The sequence below is a fragment of the Centroberyx gerrardi genome, chromosome 7 (genome assembly GCF_048128805.1).
Source record: "Centroberyx gerrardi isolate f3 chromosome 7, fCenGer3.hap1.cur.20231027, whole genome shotgun sequence".
Classification (NCBI taxonomy): domain Eukaryota; kingdom Metazoa; phylum Chordata; class Actinopteri; order Beryciformes; family Berycidae; genus Centroberyx; species Centroberyx gerrardi.
Window position 1 is genome coordinate 33062626 of NC_136003.1, and position 20724 is coordinate 33083349.

Consider the following 20724-nt stretch of genomic DNA (forward strand, 5'->3'; position numbering starts at 1 on the left):
GTCCTATATCCTTTTGTTCACCACTGATTGTGTTTAGTTAGATCTAGCTAGACACATTCCCTGTAAAGTCCTCTGAGACATGCTTGTGATAAAGGGCTATATAAACGAACTTGAAACTTGAAATCGCAGTGGGCTCCAACCCGGAGCCCGGGCGTATCACCGCAGCAGGCTCCAAATCGGAGCCTGGGCGTCATGCCCCCACTCACCTAAGTGAAGTCCAAGCTATCCGGTCTGAGATCTGAGCTCCATTCCATCGAGAGCCTCCTGGATGATGTCCGCCAGCGGCAGTCCCTACTCCTCTCCCGGTTGGCTGTACTGCAACCTGATGCTCCCTCCAGCTCTGGGAATCCAACGCAAAGTGATATCCCCGGTCCATCCACTGCCCATCCTTTCTCTTGGGTGTCAGTTGTGAAAAATGGGAAACGGCGTTCTCTAGCTCTATTCTCGCCAGGGATGATGACCCTCTCTCGGTCTCAAATTACTTTGCTCCGCTCAAAAAGCTAGTGGAGCTAACGGCTGCATCCACGCCGACGGATCCGGAGCTGTCACCCTCGGTCTGTTCCAATGCTACAAGGAAGCGTCGCAATTCCCCGATCAGCCTGGCATCTCATGGAAAATGCCATCTATCTATCTACAATCACCAACTTCGAGTGCGTTCCTGCTATTAGCCTCCAGCCATCGATCCCTAAGCACAACTGGACACTGCCGTGGCTAGTGGTGATGTCATCACCAACGGCTCACTCCCAGGTGAAACTCATCAAATTAGCTCTGTTGCGTCTGACTCTGCCTCAGCTAGCTTGACAAATGCTAAGCTATTATCTCTCTCACCTAAATTCTCTGTCTTCATGGGGTTGTATAGATAGGCAACCCAAAATTCTAATAATTGGAGATTCCATTGTCAGACTTGTTGAGCTTCCAGGTGCCATCACCTACTCCCTGGTAGCAAAGTATCAGATATCATCGAATTGTCCCCAGTACTCACAGACCTGCATCCCTCAGCTCACACACTGATTGTTCACGTGGGTACCAATGATGTCATGGATAAAAAATCAATTAAACTCTGAACAACTAGAGTCATTGGCTATCACAATCCAGAGTCTGGGCAAAACCTGTATATTTTCTGGCCACATTCCCACTCTTTCTAAAAGCTCAGAGCGGTTTAGTCGTCTTTTTAGTCTGGCTAAAAACATTTTGCAATGCAACTGGTCACGACTTTGGGCCATGTTTATAAAGCACTTAATGGTTTAGGACCAAAATACATTTCTGATCTCCTTCAATGTTACGAACCCGCCAGACCCCTCAGATCTTCAGATACTGGTCTGCTTACTGTTCCCAAGGTCAGAACAAAGCATGGAGAAGCAGCTTTTAGTTTTTATGCTCCTCATGCCTGGAACAAACTTCCAGAACATCTGAGGTCTGCCTCCACTTTAGAATCTTTTAAATCAGGGCTTAAAACTTTTCGCCAGGGCTTTTTAAGAAATTTAAGGCAACATCTTTTGTCTTTTATATTTATCTTTTACAGCTTTGATATGTTTTTGCACTTTTTAAATGTGATTTTACTGCACTTTCACTTTTTATATATTTTATTACCTATGTCTTTATTTTTCTTGTATTTATATAAAGCACTTTGAATTGCCGATGTGTATGAAATTTGCTTTATAAATAAACTTGCCTTGCCTTATTACGTTAACAGGTGTTACTACATTTTGACAAAATTATCAGTCACTGTAACATCTCCTGACTAAAATGCCAAGACGTTCACTTAAGCCTGAGTTTGTGTTTTACCTTCACACACCACGCCAGCGTCATCACTGTGGTCACAGTCATGTGATCCCAACCCCGCATGTCTGCACTCCCTCAGCGTCGTCTCAGATCCTGTACAGTCCATGTTGTCCAGCCAGATGGGTCCTTCTCCCCGACCGAAGTGGGCTCCACCGGGGGCGGAAAGAGCCCTGCCACAGCCCAGCTCCCTGCACACCACCTGGGCGTCGGCCAGCCCCCACCGGTCGTCACACACCGACCCCCACTGGTTATCATGGTAAAACTCCACTCTGCCGGAGCAGGGGTCATTGGAGGAGCCGCCAACCAGCCTGACCAGAGGAGCAGCTGCAATAAAATAAGATAGTAGTAGTAATTGTAGTAGTACTATTCATATTATTATATCACTTGCAGCACAGGACTAATGCTCAACAGCACTTTAGACACTATGCACTATCGGTTTATACCTGTTTATATTACCTTTCCTATTACCTGTTCTGTACTATTTTTATTACCTTTCCTGTACTTCCTAGGCATTGTTTCGCCGCGGAAGTACAGGTGCAACCGGGCACCTGAATGTCCCCTAGGGGATCAATAAAGTGCAATCTTATCTTATCTTAGTAGCAGTAATAGTATACTATATTTATGTTACACCTTTTTAACAAAGGGTTTAAAATTTCTGTAACAATGCAACATGTTACTGATGGGAGACACAGCTTAACTGACTTTAGGAATCTGCCTGTCACTCATCTTCAGCTCGCTCTCCTCATATTATCAGAACATAGTCTCTCCAGTGGTATTTCAGTCACCTGTAAACCAGCTCGTTAGCTTCTGTAGCATTCCTCATTAAAGCCATTTGGTGCTGTTAGCTACACATTACCTAACTCATTGGTTTTTAATGTGTTTTTCAATCCCCTCTAAGAAACCTTTCCTCCATAATGGAACAAGGGCTTGGCGGAGAAAAGCAATAGATGAGATTTACAGAGGTCAAGGGTTTACCTTATTTAGCAATTTATTACATTAACAGGTTTTATTACATTTTTATGGACTTATATGGACATTTTGTTACATTTTGACAAGTTATCAAATTATCCAGCAACATTTCCTGACTAAAATGCCGAGACATTCACCTGAGCCTGAGTTTGTGTTTTACCTTCACACACCACGCCAGCGTCTTCAGTGTGGTCACAGTCATGTGATCCCAACCCCTCATGTCTGCACTCTCTCAGCATCCACTCTGATCCTGTACAGGTGACGTGGTCCAGCCAGATGGGTCCTTCTCCCTGACCGAAGTGGGCTCTACCGGGGGCCGACAGAGCCCTGCCACAGCCCAGCTCCCTGCACACCACCTGGGCGTCGGCCAGCTCCCACTGGTGGTCACACACCGACCCCCACTGGTTATCATGATAAAACTCCACTCTGCCAGAGCAGGAGTCATTGGAGGAGCCGTTAACCAGCCTGACCACTGGAGGACCTGCAATAAAATAAAATATTATTATTATTATTATGATTATTATTAGTGGTAGTAGTAGTAATTGTAGTAGTTGTATTAATATTATATCACTTGCAACTACTACCAGTGCTAGTAGAGTAATAGTAGTATTAATAATAGTAGCAGTAGTTGCATTAGTAGTAGCAGTAGCATACAGAGTAGTAGCAGTACTAGGTTAGTAGTTTTATGAGTAGTAGTAGTAGCAGTAGTAGCTGAAGTAGTAGCAGTAGTAGCTGTAGTCATGGGCGCCTAACTTTGTGTAAATGTTGGGGGGCAAAATCTGAACAGGGTGGCGGGTCTGGGCGACCTCCCCCTGTATTTTTTTTTTTATACACCATTTCCTGCAATTTTACATATATATTTTTATATACAGTATTTGGTTTGTACTGATTCTTGATTCTCAATGCTACATTAAAGAACCCAATTCATTTAAAGAGATGCTATAAACACAGGAGAGGTGTCTGCAAAAGCTTCATTTATTTTTTTGGAAACTAACATAATTCATAGGCTATACTGCACAAAATGACATAAAAACATTATTAATTCGTTTCGAATATCATAGTTATTTTATATTCTCTAACGCTATCCTTTTGCTTTGGCATCCTACCTGTTGTGCTGACACTACTAACAGTAGGCTATCATCTTCAATCTGTTAAAAACATCTCACTTTAGCTTTGCTAGATAGCTTGCCAAAAAGAAGAAAAGAGAAAGACAGACCTTCGGCACACAGAACACGACATGGAACGTTAGCCAACCTAGCTACTCTAAAAAAAAAACAGTTGTTAGCTAGCTAGATAAATGTAGGTCACATTTTTCTTCAGAGAAACACACCTGTGTTTTTTAACTTTTCTTTGCCCACATATTGTGCAATGCTAGCTGTCGTTTCACGGTTCCAACAATTATGCTGCTGTCAGCCCTATAAATGCTGTATAAATGATCGGGAGGACCAATGCGGGCCGTGGGCGCGGTGGAGAGGAGAACAGCGGAGAGAGGAGATGGGACGCACTGGAACGGAGATCAGTATGGTTGTATGGACTATTATTCTGTATTAACAGTCTACAGCGGAGTTAGTTACACCATTGGTCGGCCGTGGCACGTGGCACACCCATACACGGTCCAGCCATATACTAGGTTTTGACCTAGTCTTGTTATTAGCAGGACTTAATTTACTCTGGACCTAAGCACTTAAGTGCGATCGCCCCTTCTTAAAAATAGGCCACACAAAGGCTATGTGGCCTTCACAATTTCAGGCTGAACCACCAGTGTGCAAGAAAACAAGACTGAGAGTCTAACAGCCCCGCGATATTGAATTTTGTGGAATCATCCCTCCTGGGAGTCGAACACGCGCCTCCCGATTGAGAGTCTGCAATCTAACTACCTGCAGCAGACTTTCAACAACCCAGGTGGGTGCTACTCATCGGTGGTGGATGAGTTGAGTCCCCCCCCCCCGATATGTGAAGCGCTTTGACTACTTAGAAAAGCGCTATATAAATGTAATCAATTATTATTATTATTAACAGAGCGGCCGACCAAACGACCGACATTGTGATCCTTAGAGCTCCTGCTGTTGCAGGGCTAAAAAGACAAAAGACACATATGCAATAGCCTAAATGATAAAAATCTGTTAAAATATAACTGCTACACCACCGGTCTGATTTGATGAAACTTGGAGATGATGAATCTTGTTGCTGATTGTCCCAAGGGATGCCTGCATCATTCATGGGGAACGGCATGTTTACTTGTTACCTTATCCAGCAATTTGAGGGTCTCTCCCACTGTATCACGGACTACATCCGCTTCTGTGAGAGCAGCGTCATATCCACCAGGAGAGTGCGCTGCTTTCCAAATAACAAGCCGTGGATTACTAAGGACATTAAAGTCCTCCTCAACAGGAAGGAAAGGGCTTTCATGGCAGGAAACATGGAGGAGGGCAAGGCAGCCCAGAGGGAGTTGAAAATGGAGCTGAGGGAGTCTAAGAACAGCTACAAGGAGAGAAAAGAGGGCAAGGAAGGGGGAGGTAGCCCAACAACCCCACTCCCCCCTCTTCTCCCAGCCCCGGTCTGCCTTTCACACCTGAGGACAGCTCAACACCCCCTCTCCCCTCCCACAGCCCACTCATCACATCCAGCCAGGTGAGACGGCAGCTCTCCAAGCTCAGAATACACAAGGCAATGGGTCCGGACAACATCAACCTCAGGGTGCTCAAGGCGTGTGCTGGTCAGCTTGCAGAAGTGTTCCAGCACTTCTTCAATCTCTCTCTGAGGCTGAAGAAGGTGCCCCAGCTGTGGAAAACCTCCTGCATTGTCCCGGTGCCCAAGAAAGGACGTTCCAGCGCTGTCAATGACTACAGGCCAGTCGCTCTGACCTCACATGTCATGAAAACCTTTGAGAGACTGGTTCTGCAGCACCTCAGGACCCTGGTGGGCGGCTCCCTGGACCCCCTGCAGTTTGCGTACCAGACGCCATCATCTACCTGCTCCACAGGGCTTAGTCACACCTGGAGAGGCCAGGGGGCGCTGTGAGAATCATGTTCTTTGGCTTCTCCAATGCCTTCAACACCATCCGGCCCCTCCTGCTGGTAGAGAAGGTCTCTGAGATGCAGGTAGACCACAACCTTGTGGCCTGGATCACGGACTACCTCACCGACTGGCCGCAGTACGTCCGTCTGCAGGGCTGCCTGTCAGACGTGGTGGTGGGCAACACCGGTGCACCCCAAGAAACCATTCTGTCACCATTTCTTTTCAACCTCTACACCTCGGACTTCCGCTTCAACTCAGGAACGTGCCACCTACAGAAGTTCTCTGATGACTCCTCCATTGTCGGCTGCATCACAGAGGACAAGGAGGAGGAATATAGAGACCTGGTGGAGAACTTTGTTGGATGGTGCAACAATAACCAGCTCCACTCCAACTCCAGCTCAACATCGGGAAGACCAAGGAGCTGGTGGTGGACTTTCAAAGGAAGCCCCCAACCCCTGTCACCATCCAGGGTGAGGGGGTAGAGATGGTGAACTCTTATCGGTTCCTAGGAGTGCAGCTCAACAACAAACTGGACTGGTCGGACAACACTGAGGCTGTACAGGACAGGACAGAGCAGCTGTTCTTCCTGAGGAGGCTCAGGTCCTTCAATGTGTGCAACAGGCTGCTGCAGATGTTCTACCAGTCTGTAGCAGCCAGTGCGCTCTTCTTTGCTGTGGTGTGCTGGGGAGGCGGCATAGATGTTGGAAGTAGTGGTGCGGGGGTGCGGCAGCACCCCCTATTGACAACTTCCCCTTACTGTACCTAACGTTTTTAAATAAAGAATTGGTGCTTAAACTTTCATTTCTTTCTTCGACATTTCCTTACAATAAATATGTTTCCATAGCATTATGCGCATGATTTTATAAGCCTATAGCCTCTCTGCATAGACTGTAACAAATGATAAGCCTTTCTCCTGCTCAAAGCGCTTCACATGTCTAGACTACGTTTACATACGCACAATAATGTGACTATTGCCAGTACTGCGATTAAGGCAATAGTCTGATTAAGCTGTTTACATGATTGCATAAACCGACAACTCCCCAGAATGATCCCATTTATATGACTGAAGCATTTAGTTTGATTAGAGACAATTGTGGAAATGGGATATAGACATATATTTCTTGATAAAAATAACTTGTTTCCTGTCCCGCCACTTTCAAATTTAATTTAAAAAAAAACACAGCCATAATTCTGCTCTACCACATCATGTTTTCCTCGCAGCCATATGCCTATCTCTATTACAATTACAAAATGTCATGCTTCGGGCTCTACTACTGGGAAACCTGGAAGTTGTGGCGGTGTGTTCGGATGGAGCTGTGAAGCGCTGTGTCCAGAGTGTCCCCCTCCGTCTCCTGTATTCCTGATGATTTGCACTGTAGTAACTTGGAAGCTGTACGGAATAGCCAACCAGCTTGGTGTGCACAAAAACACAGAAATTTGTACCTATTTTGCAAGAGCCCGGTGCTGGTTGTGCAATATTTAATGAAGGTACCTACATTGGTTGAGGTGTGCGTAATTGCGCAGCGCTTTGAAAATGCGCACCACATCATTCAAATTAGAGACTGCAGATGGAACGCACATAAATGTCCTGCCGCCTTTGGATGGATATAGCGATTTCATCAACCGAAATATATCCTACAAGCTGTTGTGGATGACAAATATTGGTAAGAATAACGCCTTAATGTAGCCCAGTACAGACTACAATTACCTTTTACCTTCACATGGTGAGCTAGACACATGTGCAACTTGGTTACAGTTCAAGAAATGCGACTAAGGTGTATACAGAGAAGGTCAATTTTTGAGAATGTGCCTGGGAGGAGGCATCAGGAGGTGAAGAACGCCAGCTGTGTGGTGGGACTCAAGCTGGACAGTCTGGAGGCAGTGGCAGAGAGGAGGATGAGAGGAAAGATCAGCGCCATCCTGGAGAACCACTCTCACCCTCTCTACGATGAGCTGAGGCTGACGAGGAGCACCTTCAGCCACAGGCTCCTCCTCCCACGCTGGACGGAGCGCCTCAGGCGTTCCTTTGTGCCAGTGGCCATCTGTTCAACACCATCTGCATCCCCTGCACCAGTCAGCTGTAACCACCAGGCCTGCAGCCCCAGTCCCTGCCCCTCACCCATCACCCTAACCTGCACAATAACACTGGACCTAATGCTCAACACCTCAACATCACTTTAGCCACTTGGTCACATAAGACTTTTTAATAGTTTTATATTGTTTATCTTCATAGTTTTTTATAGTGTTATATTTATCTATATTGCCTTTATCTTTCCTATACCACTCGACTATATCCCTGGACTCAACTCACACAGGAGTTTATTATTATTATTATACTGGACTTAGCACTTTACTTTAGCTACTTTGGACACTTGAGACACTATATACTTTGTTATATTTGTTATATTGCTATATATTTTCTCTGCACATTTTTATTCTTATTTACCTTATTATTTTCTATTACCTTTTTTCCTGTACTTTGTTCTGTCATTGTACTGTCCACCGCTGCTGTGATAACCAAATTTCCCTCAGGGGATCAATAAAGTGCAATTTTAATCTTAATTTAAGGTTTGATTACATTTTTGACTCATTTAGAGAAACATTTTGTTACATTTTGACAAGTTATCAAATTATCCAGCAGTTATCTCATTATCAGTTATTACAAAATCTCCAGCCAAGACATTCACCTGAGTTTGTGTTTTACCTTCACACACCACGCCAGCGTTTTCACTGTGGTAACAGTAATGTGATCTCAACCCCGCATGTCTGCACTCCCTCAGCGTCGACTCAGATCCTGTACAGTGAACGTCGTCCAGCCAGATGGGTCCTTCTCCCCGACCGAAGTGGGCTCCACCGGGGGCCGACAGAGCCCTGCCACAGCCCAGCTCCCTGCACACCACCTGGGCGTCGGCCAGCCCCCACCAGTCGTCACACACCGACCCCCACTGGTTACTATGGTAAAACTCCACTCTGCCGGAGCAGGAGTCATTGGAGGAGCCGTTAACCAGCCTGACCAGAGGAGCAGCTGCAATAAAATAAGATATTATTATTATTAGTAGTAGTAGTAGTAGTAGTAGTAGTAGTAGTTGCATAAGTAGCTGCAGTAGCAGCAGTAGTAGTAGTAGCATGAGAAGTAGAGGTCTGCATGGGCCTGGAAATTAAGCCCGAGCCCGCGACATTCAGGCCCAACCAGAAACTAAGCCCGACTGTAATGCAACATTTGAAGCCCAAACCCGACTCGAAACCCGAAATCAAAACATTCCTATTTAAAAGTCATAGCCTCGTGGGCTTCTGGTTTGCTGATGGAGTAGTTAGACGCATAGTGAAACCGCGCTCCCAGACCTATCGCAATGAGTGGGAAAAGAACCATCAAAGGCCATAAAAGAGAAGAAAAAATGCTGAAAACTCAAGATAAAAGCGCCTTGGTGGCGAAAGCTAGCAACATCGAAGCAGATCAAGCTAGCAGTCGAAGTGAGGTTGCTGAAGGCCAGAGAAGCCCCGGAACGAGTACAGATTCCGAATACATTAGGGCGATAAAGGAACTAAAAACTGATCTGAAGGGGGACAACGACTGCCTGAGACAGGAAATTAATCACCTGGGACAAGAAATCAATGGCAAACTTGACAACCATGTGATGGAAGTGCAGATTCTGTCCGACCGAGTTGGAGAAGTGGAGTCCCGTGTGGAGCGGGTGGAGGGATGGGCGGTGGAGGTGACCGAGGCGCTCTGCACCTGCCTGGAACAGCAAAGAGTCCTGCAGCAAAAACGGACTTAGAGTCCCGGTCTAGGAGAAACAACATACGCATCTTTGGAGTGGCAGAGGGAGAGGAGGGAAACTCGGTACCACAGTTTATTGAGAAACTCCTCAGAAGCGAGTTGCCATTACCACAAGACTTGGATCTGAAAATACAGCGGGCTCATCGGTCCCTGGCACACAAACCCTGACCCGAAGCCCCACCGAGACCTATCATTATCAACTTCCAGGAGTTCACAACCAAGGAGTTGGTACTGAGAGAAGCTTGGAAAAAGGGAAAAATCCAGCTGGGCAACAGATCTCTCTATTTCGACCATGATTATGCGACTAAGATAGTCAAGAAATGCAGGGAAATACAATAGAATAAAGAAAGCACCAAAGGAAAAGGGGATTCGCTTCCAAACACCATACACGAATATGCGGATCCACTGGGATACGGGGGTCCGAACATACATCAGTGCACAGGAGGCGCAGCAGGAGCTGAAGAGACGCAGATTCCCCGTGGAAGAGCCGGAGCCAGCCGAGGGAGAGAGCGGCTTGGAAACACGGCTGCGTGAGCTGTTGGGATGGCAGCAGGCAGCGGGTCGCTGTGAGAGAGGGCCAAGAGAGTGAGGGATAAACTCCAGGAGTTCCAGAGGGGACGCACCAAGCAAATATGAACAAGGATTTAAACTACACGATCCGGTATGATTGTTACAATTCAGAGACTCTAAAATTACTGATAGTTTTGCATTTTGGCCTTGTATTGATCACTATGTGCCTGGGAGAGGCGGGTTCATTTTTTATATGGGATACGTTGGACTCATAGGATGGTAGAGTCACTGCTTTTTGACTCATCAGCCACCCTTAACACAGGGCCCTCTCCTATTGAGAGGCTTCACCCTCGACCCACCAACGGGGTCACAGTTGAGGAGGAACGAGAGCCTCCTCCTCGTTTGGAGGTCTGTTCACTTAGGTGTTCCATAGTTGCTGTTTTTGTTCAGATTTTGTTTTGGGGGGCTACTAGCTCATTTATTATTTGGAATATGAATGATGGGGTCACACATGAGAATCGCTTCCTTAAATGTGAATGGCGTAGGAGTAGAGTGCTAGCAAAAATGAAAAAGGATAAGACACAAGTTATATTTTTACAAGAGACACGTCGAAACAAGAACATGATAAGTTGAAAAAGTTTGGGTACTTAAACTCTTTTTTCAGTTCTTGTAAAAATAGTCGAAAAAGAGGAGTGGCTACTCTGATTTCCAACTCTCTTAACTTTGAACTAATCAAGGAAAAAGGAGACAAAGAGGGCAGATATATAATTATCAAAGGAAGGATAGATAACGTTCTGGTCACCTTTGCTAATATATACGCCCCTCCGGAGAAATTCTTTAAATTTCTATTTGATACAATAATTTCCGAAGGTGAAGGAATTCTAGTCTGTGCCGGAGATTGGAACACAATTCTAAACTACTCTTTAGATACGACAAGTACAAAAAGACAAAAAAACACGGTTAAAGCAATAATGAGAGGGAGACTAATTTCAAGAACGGCATATTTAAATAAGATGAAGAGGACAAAATACGATGAATTAGAGAAAGCATTGAGAAAACTAGAGAAACAACAACAAAAAGATGAGGACAAAGGATTGATAAACCAGATAAAAACACAGGATAACATCAGACGAACCCTACACATTATAGAACAGGCTAATAAACAACATCTAAGTGCAGCTCTGGTCAGTCTCGATGCGGAAAAGGCGTTTGATAGAGTTAGCTGGCCTTTTCTGTATAGAGTGCTAGAGAGGCTGGGTTTTAATAACCAATTTGTTAGGTGCACACAATCTTTGTATAGAGTCCCAACCGCTAGAATAAAGATCAATGGCCATCTGACAGGCAGTTTTAAGTTGTTTAGAGGCACTCGCCAGGGCTGCTGCCTTAGCCCCTCCCTTTTTGCAATATTCATAGCGCCTCTGGCTCAAGCTATCAGACAAAACAAAGAGCTGAAAGGAATCAATATAGCAAAAGAGGAACATATAATAGGACTTTTTGCAGATGATATTATCACCTACCTCCAAAATCCAAACTCAACACTTCCCAAACGTATGACAATCATGGATGACTACGGTCTGATGATAAATTGAACATCACAGAAACACAGATACTCTCTCTTAACTACATACCAAGTAAGGCAATCAGGCAGAAATATAAATTGAAGTGGGAAGCAAAATCAATAAAATACCTGGGAGTGCTAATCACTCAGGAAGTGAACAAAATATATGAAAAAAACTACAATATAATAAATAATAGGACACAGAAAGATATAACAAAATGGTCAACACTAGTATTGGACTTTAGTTCAAGAACTGAAGTGGTGAAAATGAATGTGCTGCCAAGGTTGCTATACCTCTTCTTATCACTACCAGTCAGAATCCCAGAATCTCAGTTTACAGCATGGGATAAACAGATATCCCGGTTTATCTGGGCAGAAGCTAAGCCAAGGGTAAAATTTAAGACACTCCAAATTGATAAGGAAAATGGAGGCCTAGTGCTGCCAAATCTCAGAGAATATTATTACGCTGCCCAAATTAGATACATTGTCTATTGGTGCTCTCCGGAGTATCAAGCTAGATGGAAACACATTGAGCTGAATCTGGGTCAATCTCAACCTCAGGCCAGGCTAGGTGGAAAATAATATACAGATCAAAAGGGAGAAAATTCCATTTTAGAAGTATGACTGGAAATATGGAATGAGGTTGTCAAAAAATACAAATTGGCAGGAGACAGTAAACTTCTGATTTGGCCTTCTCAGACCCCCAGGTTTAGACCTGGAGAGATAGATAATACATTTGTAAGGTGGACAGAAAAAGGAATAACAGCTGTATGTACACTCATAGAAGGACAAACTTTTAAAACTTTTGAAAATCTCAAAGGAGAATTTAATTTAGAAAATGGGGACCTGTTCAGATATTTACAGCTAAGACATTTCTATGATACAGAAATTCAAAAATGAATTTCAGCAGAAGGTAATGAAGTGATTGAAGTGTTGACAGGTGCATACAAACAAAGGACTGTTTCTAAACTGTACAGTAGTTTACAAAAACGAAACGGAAGAAATTCACTATATGTAAAATTGAAATGGAAGCTAGAATTGAACATTAAACTGTCGGAGAGTGATTGGCATTCCATGTGTAGAACGCAACAAACTTCCACTAGCTCTAAAAGATGGAGGGAATTCGGTTGGAAGAATTGAATCCGCTTTTTTATTACCACACATAAAAAATAAACAATTGGGTGAACAGCAGCAATGTTGGAGACAGTGTGGGCAGAAGAATGCCAATCACTCACATATTTTCTGGTCATGTATAAAAATACAAACATTCTGGGACAGGGTTATTCAGATTCTTGAGGAGATTTTATGCTATAAAATTCCCAGTGACCCCCGGATTGTGTACCTGGGATTGATACCCGATGACATAATTTGAAAGGAGGAGATCTATCTCTTCAAAATCCTGATACTTGCAGGTAAAAAGGCCATCACAAGGAGCTGGTTGAAAAGTGACCCTCCAGGACCAGGTCAGTGGCTGGACATTGTAGAAGAAATATACTCCATGGAAAAACTGATTTATAATCTAAGGACTAAAGCAGGGATCCATGAACAACGCTGGGGAAAATGGACTGCATACAAGAGAAAAGATGGGTCTTGTTCTTAGCTGGTCTGAAAAGAATAGATCAAGGTTGTAAAGAGAGAGTAGTCGTCCCCCCCCCCCCCCTCCCCCTCCCCCTCCCCCTTTTTATATTTTTATTTATATATGTTTTTATTTCTAATTTTGACATCAATGTCGTTTCGTTGTGGATTTTGTTCCGTGTAATAGTAACTGAAAATAAATACAGAGTTTTAAAAAAAAAAAATTATAGCCTCGTGGTCCGTGTATTTTTTGGTCATTCTATTTTCTTTTCAGTAACAGAAATTAAAAAATTCCACATCAAAATCCACAAATGAAAAACGGAAATAGAAGGCATTTTCAGTTTTGCTGGTCAGAAACGGCAGATACTACAACATTTATAAAGAACTTGATTTTCCCTTTATCATTTGTAAAACAGAAAATGAAGTAGTAAAACACAAATGAAAAAAGCCCATTTTGGTGCTGTAGCTGCTGTGCGTCTTTCAGAGAGAGAGAGAGAGAGAGAGAGAGAGAGAGAGAGAGAGAGAGCGAGAGAGAGAGAGAGAGAGAGAGAGCAGCGCTCAGCAGAGGGAGGGGGGCTGTGTGCCCAGCCTGTGTGACACAGAGCTTCAAGAGAAAGCGAGGAGCATAAAACATTGTGCTTTTTCCCACGCATGAAAAAAATACAACCGATCCCGAATTATTTTTTTTAAAACCAAGGCCGACCCGGCCAATACCCGACATACAGTCTTGGGTCCCGTCGGGTTCGGGTCGGGTTGCAGACCTCTAATGAGAAGTAGTAGCTTTAGTACCTTAATAGTTTTATTAGTAGTACCAGTTGCAGTGGGAATATCACTACTAGCAGTACTAGTAGCAGTTTTTTTAGCAACAGTAGTAGACGTACCAGCAGTAGTATTGATATTAGCATAGTAGTAGTAGTATTACATTTTTATCTACAAAGCCATCATAGGGCAACTCCCTGGCTGTTTAAATCGCCTTTTCAATCGTATCACAAGTTCTTACAACTTGCGCTCTAAGAATTTACTACTTTTCACTGTCCCTCGCCCTTCCACAGAATTTGGGAAGATGGCTTTTAGTTATTATGCTCCATGGTCCTGGAATCAGCTCCAGAAAGATGCAAACCTGGATCACTTCATCCCTCTGGGTGATTTTAAAAGTCTGTTGCAGTCTTTAAAAACTGAAGTTTGTAGCTGTTTTACTTGAGATTGTATATTGTGTAATTTGTATATTTGTATGTATTCCTTGTAATTGTATATTGTGGTTTTGTGTTGTATTTTTGTAACATGTTTGCTGCTCTCTTGGCATCTCAATGGGACTCACCTGGTTAAATGAAGGAGAAAAAAAAAAATAGTAGCAGTACTAGTTGCAGTACTAGTAGTAACAGTAGTAGTTGTAGTTGTCGCAGAGTACAATATAACACCTTTTGTTTTTTACAAAGACGTTACAATTACTATAACAATGCAACATATTACTGATGGGAGACAGTTTAACTGACTTAAGGAATCTGCCTGTCACTCATCTTCAGCTCGCTCTCCTCATATTATCAGAACATAGTCTCTCCAGTGGTATTTCAGTCACCTGTAAACCAGCTCGTTAGCTTCTGTAGCATTCCTCATTTCCTCAAACGCAATCATTTCCTTTTTCGCAATAGAATAGCAATAGCTTGCTGAAGCAAGCTCAACTATTGTTCTTCCTTTTTCTTTTTTTCCTTCTATTGTGTTTTTTTTAACTTTAATGCGGCTTGAACGTTGGAGCTATCGACGCGGTTCCAACTCTCAAACGCTCAGCATGTTCGGGAATAGTGCGCTATTACTTTTCTAAGCGTTCGGATTTATAGTTTTTTCACAATGTATGTTTAGACATGATATTTTTCCCCAAAGAAATGTATTCCCACGATTTTCACAGCAGATACATATTTTACATCAAACTGTTCACACGCTTCTCCTCTCTCTGACAATGTAAATATCTAAGTGACAGCATGTGTAGTTTTTGAGCTATGGATGTTTGTTTCAGAGTATTCCACTTTCAAAAAAACTCAGTCTCCACACAGCCTTTTTTTCCTTCAGTAGAGAGTGATTAGGATCCAGAACACCTGGTGACTGGTGGGAGGCAGAGAGAGAGAGAGAGAGGCAGAGAGAGAGGCAGAGAGAGAGAGGCAGAGAGAGAGCACTTCCTCCATTGCAATCCAGTGGACTCAGTAGTGACTCCTAGTGGTTAGTGAAAAGGTCTGCAATGCAAAAGATTGTGGGTTCAAATCACATAACACTGTCTCCTCATACCACCAAGCTTCAAGCTTTTTAATACTGATAGTCCAAATACTACTGCTGATTGTATTACTCCTGATATTACAGTTGCTGCCTCATATCCATCTGTCTCTGTATTAACTTCACAGTGAACTGACTAACAATTTGTTACCGTTGCACCCCCTCTCCTCCCCACCCGCTCCCCTGATCTTTTACCTTCACACACCACGCCAGCGTCTTCACTGTGTCTACAGTAATGTGATCCCAACCCCGCATGTCTGCACTCCCTCAGCGTCGACTCAGATCCTGTACAGTTGACGTTGTCCAGCCAGATGGGTCCTTCTCCCCAACCGAAGTGGGCTCCACCGGGGGCCGACAGAGCCCTGCCACAGCCCAGCTCCCTGCACACCACCTGGGCGTCGTCCAGCCCCCACCGGTCGTCACACACCGACCCCCACTGGTTATCATGGTAAACCTCCACTCTGCCGGAGCAGGGGTCATTGGAGGAGCTGCCAACCAGCCTGACCAGAGGAGCCACTGCAATAAAATAAGATATTATTTAGTGATGGTATTAATATTATCATAGCACTTGCAGCTACTAGTACTGGTAGTATAGTAATAGTAGTAATAATAATAGTAGCAGTTGCATAAGTAGTAGCAGTAACAGCAGTAGAAGCAGTAGCATAAGAAGTAGTAGCTGTAGTACCTTAGTAGTTTTGTTAGTAGTACCAGCAGCAGTAGGAATATCAGCAGCAGTGGTAGTCGTAGTAGCAGTATTAGTGGCAGTAGCAGTAGCAAAAGAAGTAGATATAGCACTAGTATTATTTTGTATTAGGTTTAGTTGTAGTAGTAATAATAGTATTAGCAGTAGTAGCAGTTGTAGAAGTAGCAGTAGTAGTTGTAGTAGCACTAGTAGTAGTAGTAACAGCAGTAGTAGCAGTGGTAGTAGTAGCAGTAACAGTGTACTATATTTATATAACAGCTTTTTTTTTAAAGGGTTTAACATTTCTGTAACAATACAACATGTTAGTGATGGGAGACAGTTTAACTGACTTTAGGAATCTGCCTGTCACTCATCTTCAGCTCGCTCTCCTCATATTATCAGAACATAGTCTCTCCAGTGGTATTTCAGTCACCTGTAAACCAGCTCGTTAGCTTCTGTAGCATTCCTCATTAAAGCCAATTGGTGCTGCTAGCTACACCTTAACTAACTCAATGGTTTTTAATGAGGAATGCTGACATGGTGTTTTTCAGTCCCCTTAAAGAAATATTTCCTCCATAATGGAACAAGGACTTGGTGGAGAAAAGCAACAGATGAGATTTCCAGAGGTCAAGGTGTCTGTTTAAAGGAGACTTCATCACCAGGTCATAATTACAACTGGGACAGAGTTTAACTGGTTTCTGATTTCAAACCAGTTAGAAATGCTGTGAGGGGCCAGGCTGTATGGGCATGTTCACAGATTAGGTTTTGACCCTCACTGTAAGTGTCACAGTGATAAGGACTTCCACCCAGTGACATGGTGAATGTTGAGCCTCATATCCATCTGTCTCTGTATTAACTTTACAGTGAACTGACTAACAATTTGTTACCGTTGCACCCTGCCTTCTCCCCACCCGCTGAGTTTGTGTTTTACCTTCACACACCACGCCAGCGTCTTCACTGTGGTCACAGTCATGTGATCCCAACCCCTCATGTCTGCACTCCCTCAGCATCGACTCAGATCCTGTACAGGTGACGTGGTCCAGCCAGATGGGTCCTTCTCCCCGACCGAAGTGGGCTCCACCAGGGGCCGACAGAGCCCTGCCACAGCCCAGCTCCCTGCACACCACCTGGGCGTCGGCCAGCTCCCACTGGTGGTCACACACCGACCCCCACTGGTTATCATGGTAAACCTCCACTCTGCCGGAGCAGGAGTCATTGGAAGAGCCGTTAACCAGCCTGACCACTGGAGGACCTGCAATAAAAAAAAGATATTATAGTAGTTGTATTAATATTATTATATAATTTGCAGCTACTATCAGTGCTAGTATAGTAATAGTAGTATTAATAATAGTAGCAGTAGTTTAGCATTAGTCGGAGTAGTAGCATACGGAGTAGTAGCAGTAGTAGGTTAGTAGTTTTATGAGTAGCAGCAGTAGTAGTATTTTTATTAGCAGTACTAAGACACTCGTCTTTGATTTTATTCCCACCAACAGCCTATCAAGGCTTAAGGCCCTGACACACCAAACCGACTTCAAAGAACCAGCGGCGACGAAGGCCGACTGTTGCGTCGCCTCACATCGCCTGCGTCTGGTCCAAAAAGTTGCACTTGAACACACCACAAAGACTACAGCCGACGGCCAACTAGCACGTACGTTCTGCGGCGTTGTCAACCCTTGGTCTTTTGGTTGTGGAAGAAGAAAGGAAGAGGCGGAGGCGAAAAATAAGGAGAAACTGCGCTAAATGGGTGAAATCATGAATAACATTACTCCAGCGACAGGCTCAAGGGGCTTTCCTGAACCTGTGTCGAGAGCTGGAGATAAATGAAACCTCCGATTTTAAAAATTTCGCTCGGCTCTTTCCTGTTCAGTTCCACATGTTGAAGGAATTTATCAGTCCAATCATCCAGAGGCAAAACACGAACTACCAATCAGAGTGATCTCTCTCACCGACGGCTCCGACGGCGATTCAACACGCTCAATCGGTCGAAAAGACGCCGACAGGGTCCGACTAGTGCCGACGGTGCGGGACACACCGCAAAAACTAGGGACACCGACGCTTACCGACGGCCCGACATTGCCCGACGGCCGACCGTCGGCCTGGTGTGTCAGGGCCTTTATAGGCGTATCAGGACTTAATTTAGTCTGGACCTAAGGACTTAGGTGCGATCGCCCCTTCTTTCTTGTGTTTGCCTAAAATTCTCAACAGGGTCTGCTATTGTGCAAAACATTATTTCATTCAATTATAAAATGTGCAAACACATTTTTTATGAAACCTTAAATATCGGCCACACAAAGGCTATGTGGCCTTTACAGTCTCATGCTGAACCACCAGTGTGCAAGAAAACAAGACTGAGAGTCTAACAGCCCCGCGACATTGAATTTTGTGGAATCGTCCCTGCTGGGAATCGAACACGCGCCTCCCGATTGAGAGTCTGCAATCTACCTACCTGCAGCAGACTTTCAACAGAGCGACCGACCGACCAAACGACCGACGTGATCCTTAGAGCTCCTGCTGTCGCGGGGCTAAAAAGACAAAAGACACATATGCAATAGCCTAAATGATAAAAAACAGTTAAAATATAACTGCTACACCACCGGTCTGATTTGATGAAACTTGGAGATGATGAGTCTTGTTGCTGATTGTCCCAAGGGATGCCTGCATCATTCATGGGGAACGGCATGTTTACTTGTTACCGCATCCAGCAATTTGAGGGTCTCTCCCACTGTATCACGGACTACATCCGCAGCGTCATATCCACCAGGAGAGTGCGCTGCTTTCCAAATAACAAGCCGTGGATTACTAAGGACATTAAAGTCCTCCTCAACAGGAAGGAAAGGGCTTTGATGGCAGGAAACAGGGAGGAGGGCATGGCAGCCCAGAGGGAGTTGAAAACGGAGCTGAGGGAGTCTAAGAACAGCTACAAGGAGAGAAAAGAGGGCAAGGAAGGGGGAGGTAGCCCAACAACCCCACTCCCCCCTCTTCTCCCAGCCCCGGTCTGCCTTTCACACCTGAGGACAGCTCAACACCCCCTCTCCCCTCCCACAGCCCACTCATCACATCCAGCCAGGTGAGACGGCAACTCTCCAAGCTCAGAATACACAAGGCAATGGGTCCGGACAACATCAACCTCAGGGTGCTCAAGGCGTGTGCTGGTCAGCTTGCAGAAGTGTTCCAGCACCTCTTCAATCTCTCTCTGAGGCTGAAGAAGGTGCCCCAGCTGTGGAAGACCTCCTGCATATTCCCAGTGGCCAAGAAAGGACGTCCCAGCGCTCTCAATGACTACAGGCCAGTCGCTCTGACCTCACACATCATGAAGACCTTTGAGAGACTGGCTCTGCAGCACCTCAGGCCCCTGGTGGGCGGCTCCCTGGACCCCCTGCAGTTTGCGTACCAGACGCCATCATCTACCTGCTCCACAGGGCTTATTCACACCTGGAGAGGCCAGGGGGCGCTGTGAGAATCATGTTCTTTGGCTTCTCCAATGCCTTCAACACCATCCGGCCCCTCCTGCTGGTAGAGAAGGTCTCTGAGATGCAAGTAGACCACAACCTTGTGGCCTGGATCACGGACTACCTCACCGGCTGGCCGCAGTACGTCCGTCTGCAGGGCAGGCTGTCAGACGTGGTGGTGGGCAACACCGGTGCACCCCAAGAAACCATTCTGTCACCATTTCTTTTCAACCTCTACACCTCGGACTTCCGCTTCAACTCAGGAACGTGCCACCTACAGAAGTTCTCTGATGACTCCTCCATTGTCGGCTGCATCACAGAGGACAAGGAGGAGGAATATAGAGACCTGGTGGAGAACTTTGTTGGATGGTGCAACAATAACCAGCTCCACTCCAACTCCAGCTCAACATCGGGAAGACCAAGGAGCTGGTGGTGGACTTTCAAAGGAAGCCCCCAACCCCTGTCACCATCCAGGGTGAGGGGGTAGAGATGGTGAACTCTTATCGGTTCCTAGGAGTGCAGCTCAACAACAAACTGGACTGGTCGGACAACACTGAGGCTGTACAGGAAAGGACAGAGCAGCTGTTCTTCCTGAGGAGGCTCAGGTCCTTCAATGTGTGCAACAGGCTGCTGCAGATGTTCTACCAGTCTGTAGCAGCCAGTGCGCTCTTCTTTGCTATGGTGTGCTGGGGAGGCGGCATAGACGTTGGAAGTAGTGGTGCGGGGGGTGCGGCAGCACCCCCTATTGACAACTTCCCCTTACTGTACCTAACTTTTTAAATAAAGAATTGGTGCTTAAACTTTCATTTCTTTCTTCGACAGTCTTTTGTCCTCAATTTGTCCTCTGCATTTGACCCATCCTATACACACACTAGGAGCAGTGGGCAGCCGCAGTACAGCGCAGGGGACCAACTCCAGTTCTTTTGCCAGTGCCTTGGTCAGGGGCACTAACCCTAACATGCATGTCTTTGATGGTGGGAGGAAACCGGAGCACCCGGTGGAAACCCACACAAACACAGGGAGAACATGCAAACTCCACACAGAAAGGAGCTGGGACGGACCGGGGTTCGAACCCAGGACCTTCTACCACTCAACAGTGCTAACCACTGAGCCACCGTGCCGTCCATGTTTTTCCTCGCAG

General features: G+C 45.2%; 3 protein-coding genes across 3 annotated transcripts in view; 1 reads left to right on the top strand and 2 right to left on the bottom strand.

Annotated features, from left to right (window-relative positions):
- LOC139914934 (scavenger receptor cysteine-rich domain-containing protein DMBT1-like) overlaps positions 1-3892 on the bottom strand; it is a 77283-nt gene extending 73391 nt beyond the window's left edge. The window contains exons 1-3 of the mRNA XM_078284545.1: positions 3880-3892; positions 2918-3232; positions 1786-2106 (exon numbers count right to left, since the gene is read on the bottom strand). Of these exons, the coding sequence (XP_078140671.1) occupies positions 1786-2106; positions 2918-3232; positions 3880-3892 (649 nt within the window). The remainder of the gene's footprint in view (positions 1-1785; positions 2107-2917; positions 3233-3879) is intronic.
- LOC144539498 (NACHT, LRR and PYD domains-containing protein 3-like) overlaps positions 1-20724 on the top strand; it is a 306969-nt gene that overhangs the window by 228905 nt on the left and 57340 nt on the right. The gene's annotated exons all lie outside the window — the stretch shown is intronic.
- On the bottom strand, positions 7713-18814 carry LOC144539469 (soluble scavenger receptor cysteine-rich domain-containing protein SSC5D-like). Its single transcript, XM_078284547.1, has 7 exons — positions 18790-18814; positions 17066-17386; positions 15604-15968; positions 9936-10111; positions 9429-9506; positions 8532-8778; positions 7713-7901 (listed from the first exon to the last, which is right to left on the bottom strand). The coding sequence occupies exons 1-7, from the start codon at positions 18812-18814 to the stop codon at positions 7713-7715; spliced, it is 1401 nt and encodes a 466-aa protein (XP_078140673.1).

What these genes read in the sequence shown, in the direction of transcription:
- LOC144539469 (XM_078284547.1), bottom strand. Translation starts at nt 18,814, where the DNA reads ATGCCGTTCCCCATGAATGATGCAG. An exon ending in GGAGGAGAGGGGGTGCAACG is followed by an intron (nt 10,112 to 15,603) that starts GTAACAAATTGT and finishes CCTCTCTCACAG; the next exon opens with CGACCCGCTGCCTGCTGCCA. An exon ending in GACTCCACTTCTCCAACTCG is followed by an intron (nt 8,779 to 9,428) that starts GTCGGACAGAAT and finishes TCCTCTGGTCAG; the next exon opens with GCTGGTTAACGGCTCCTCCA.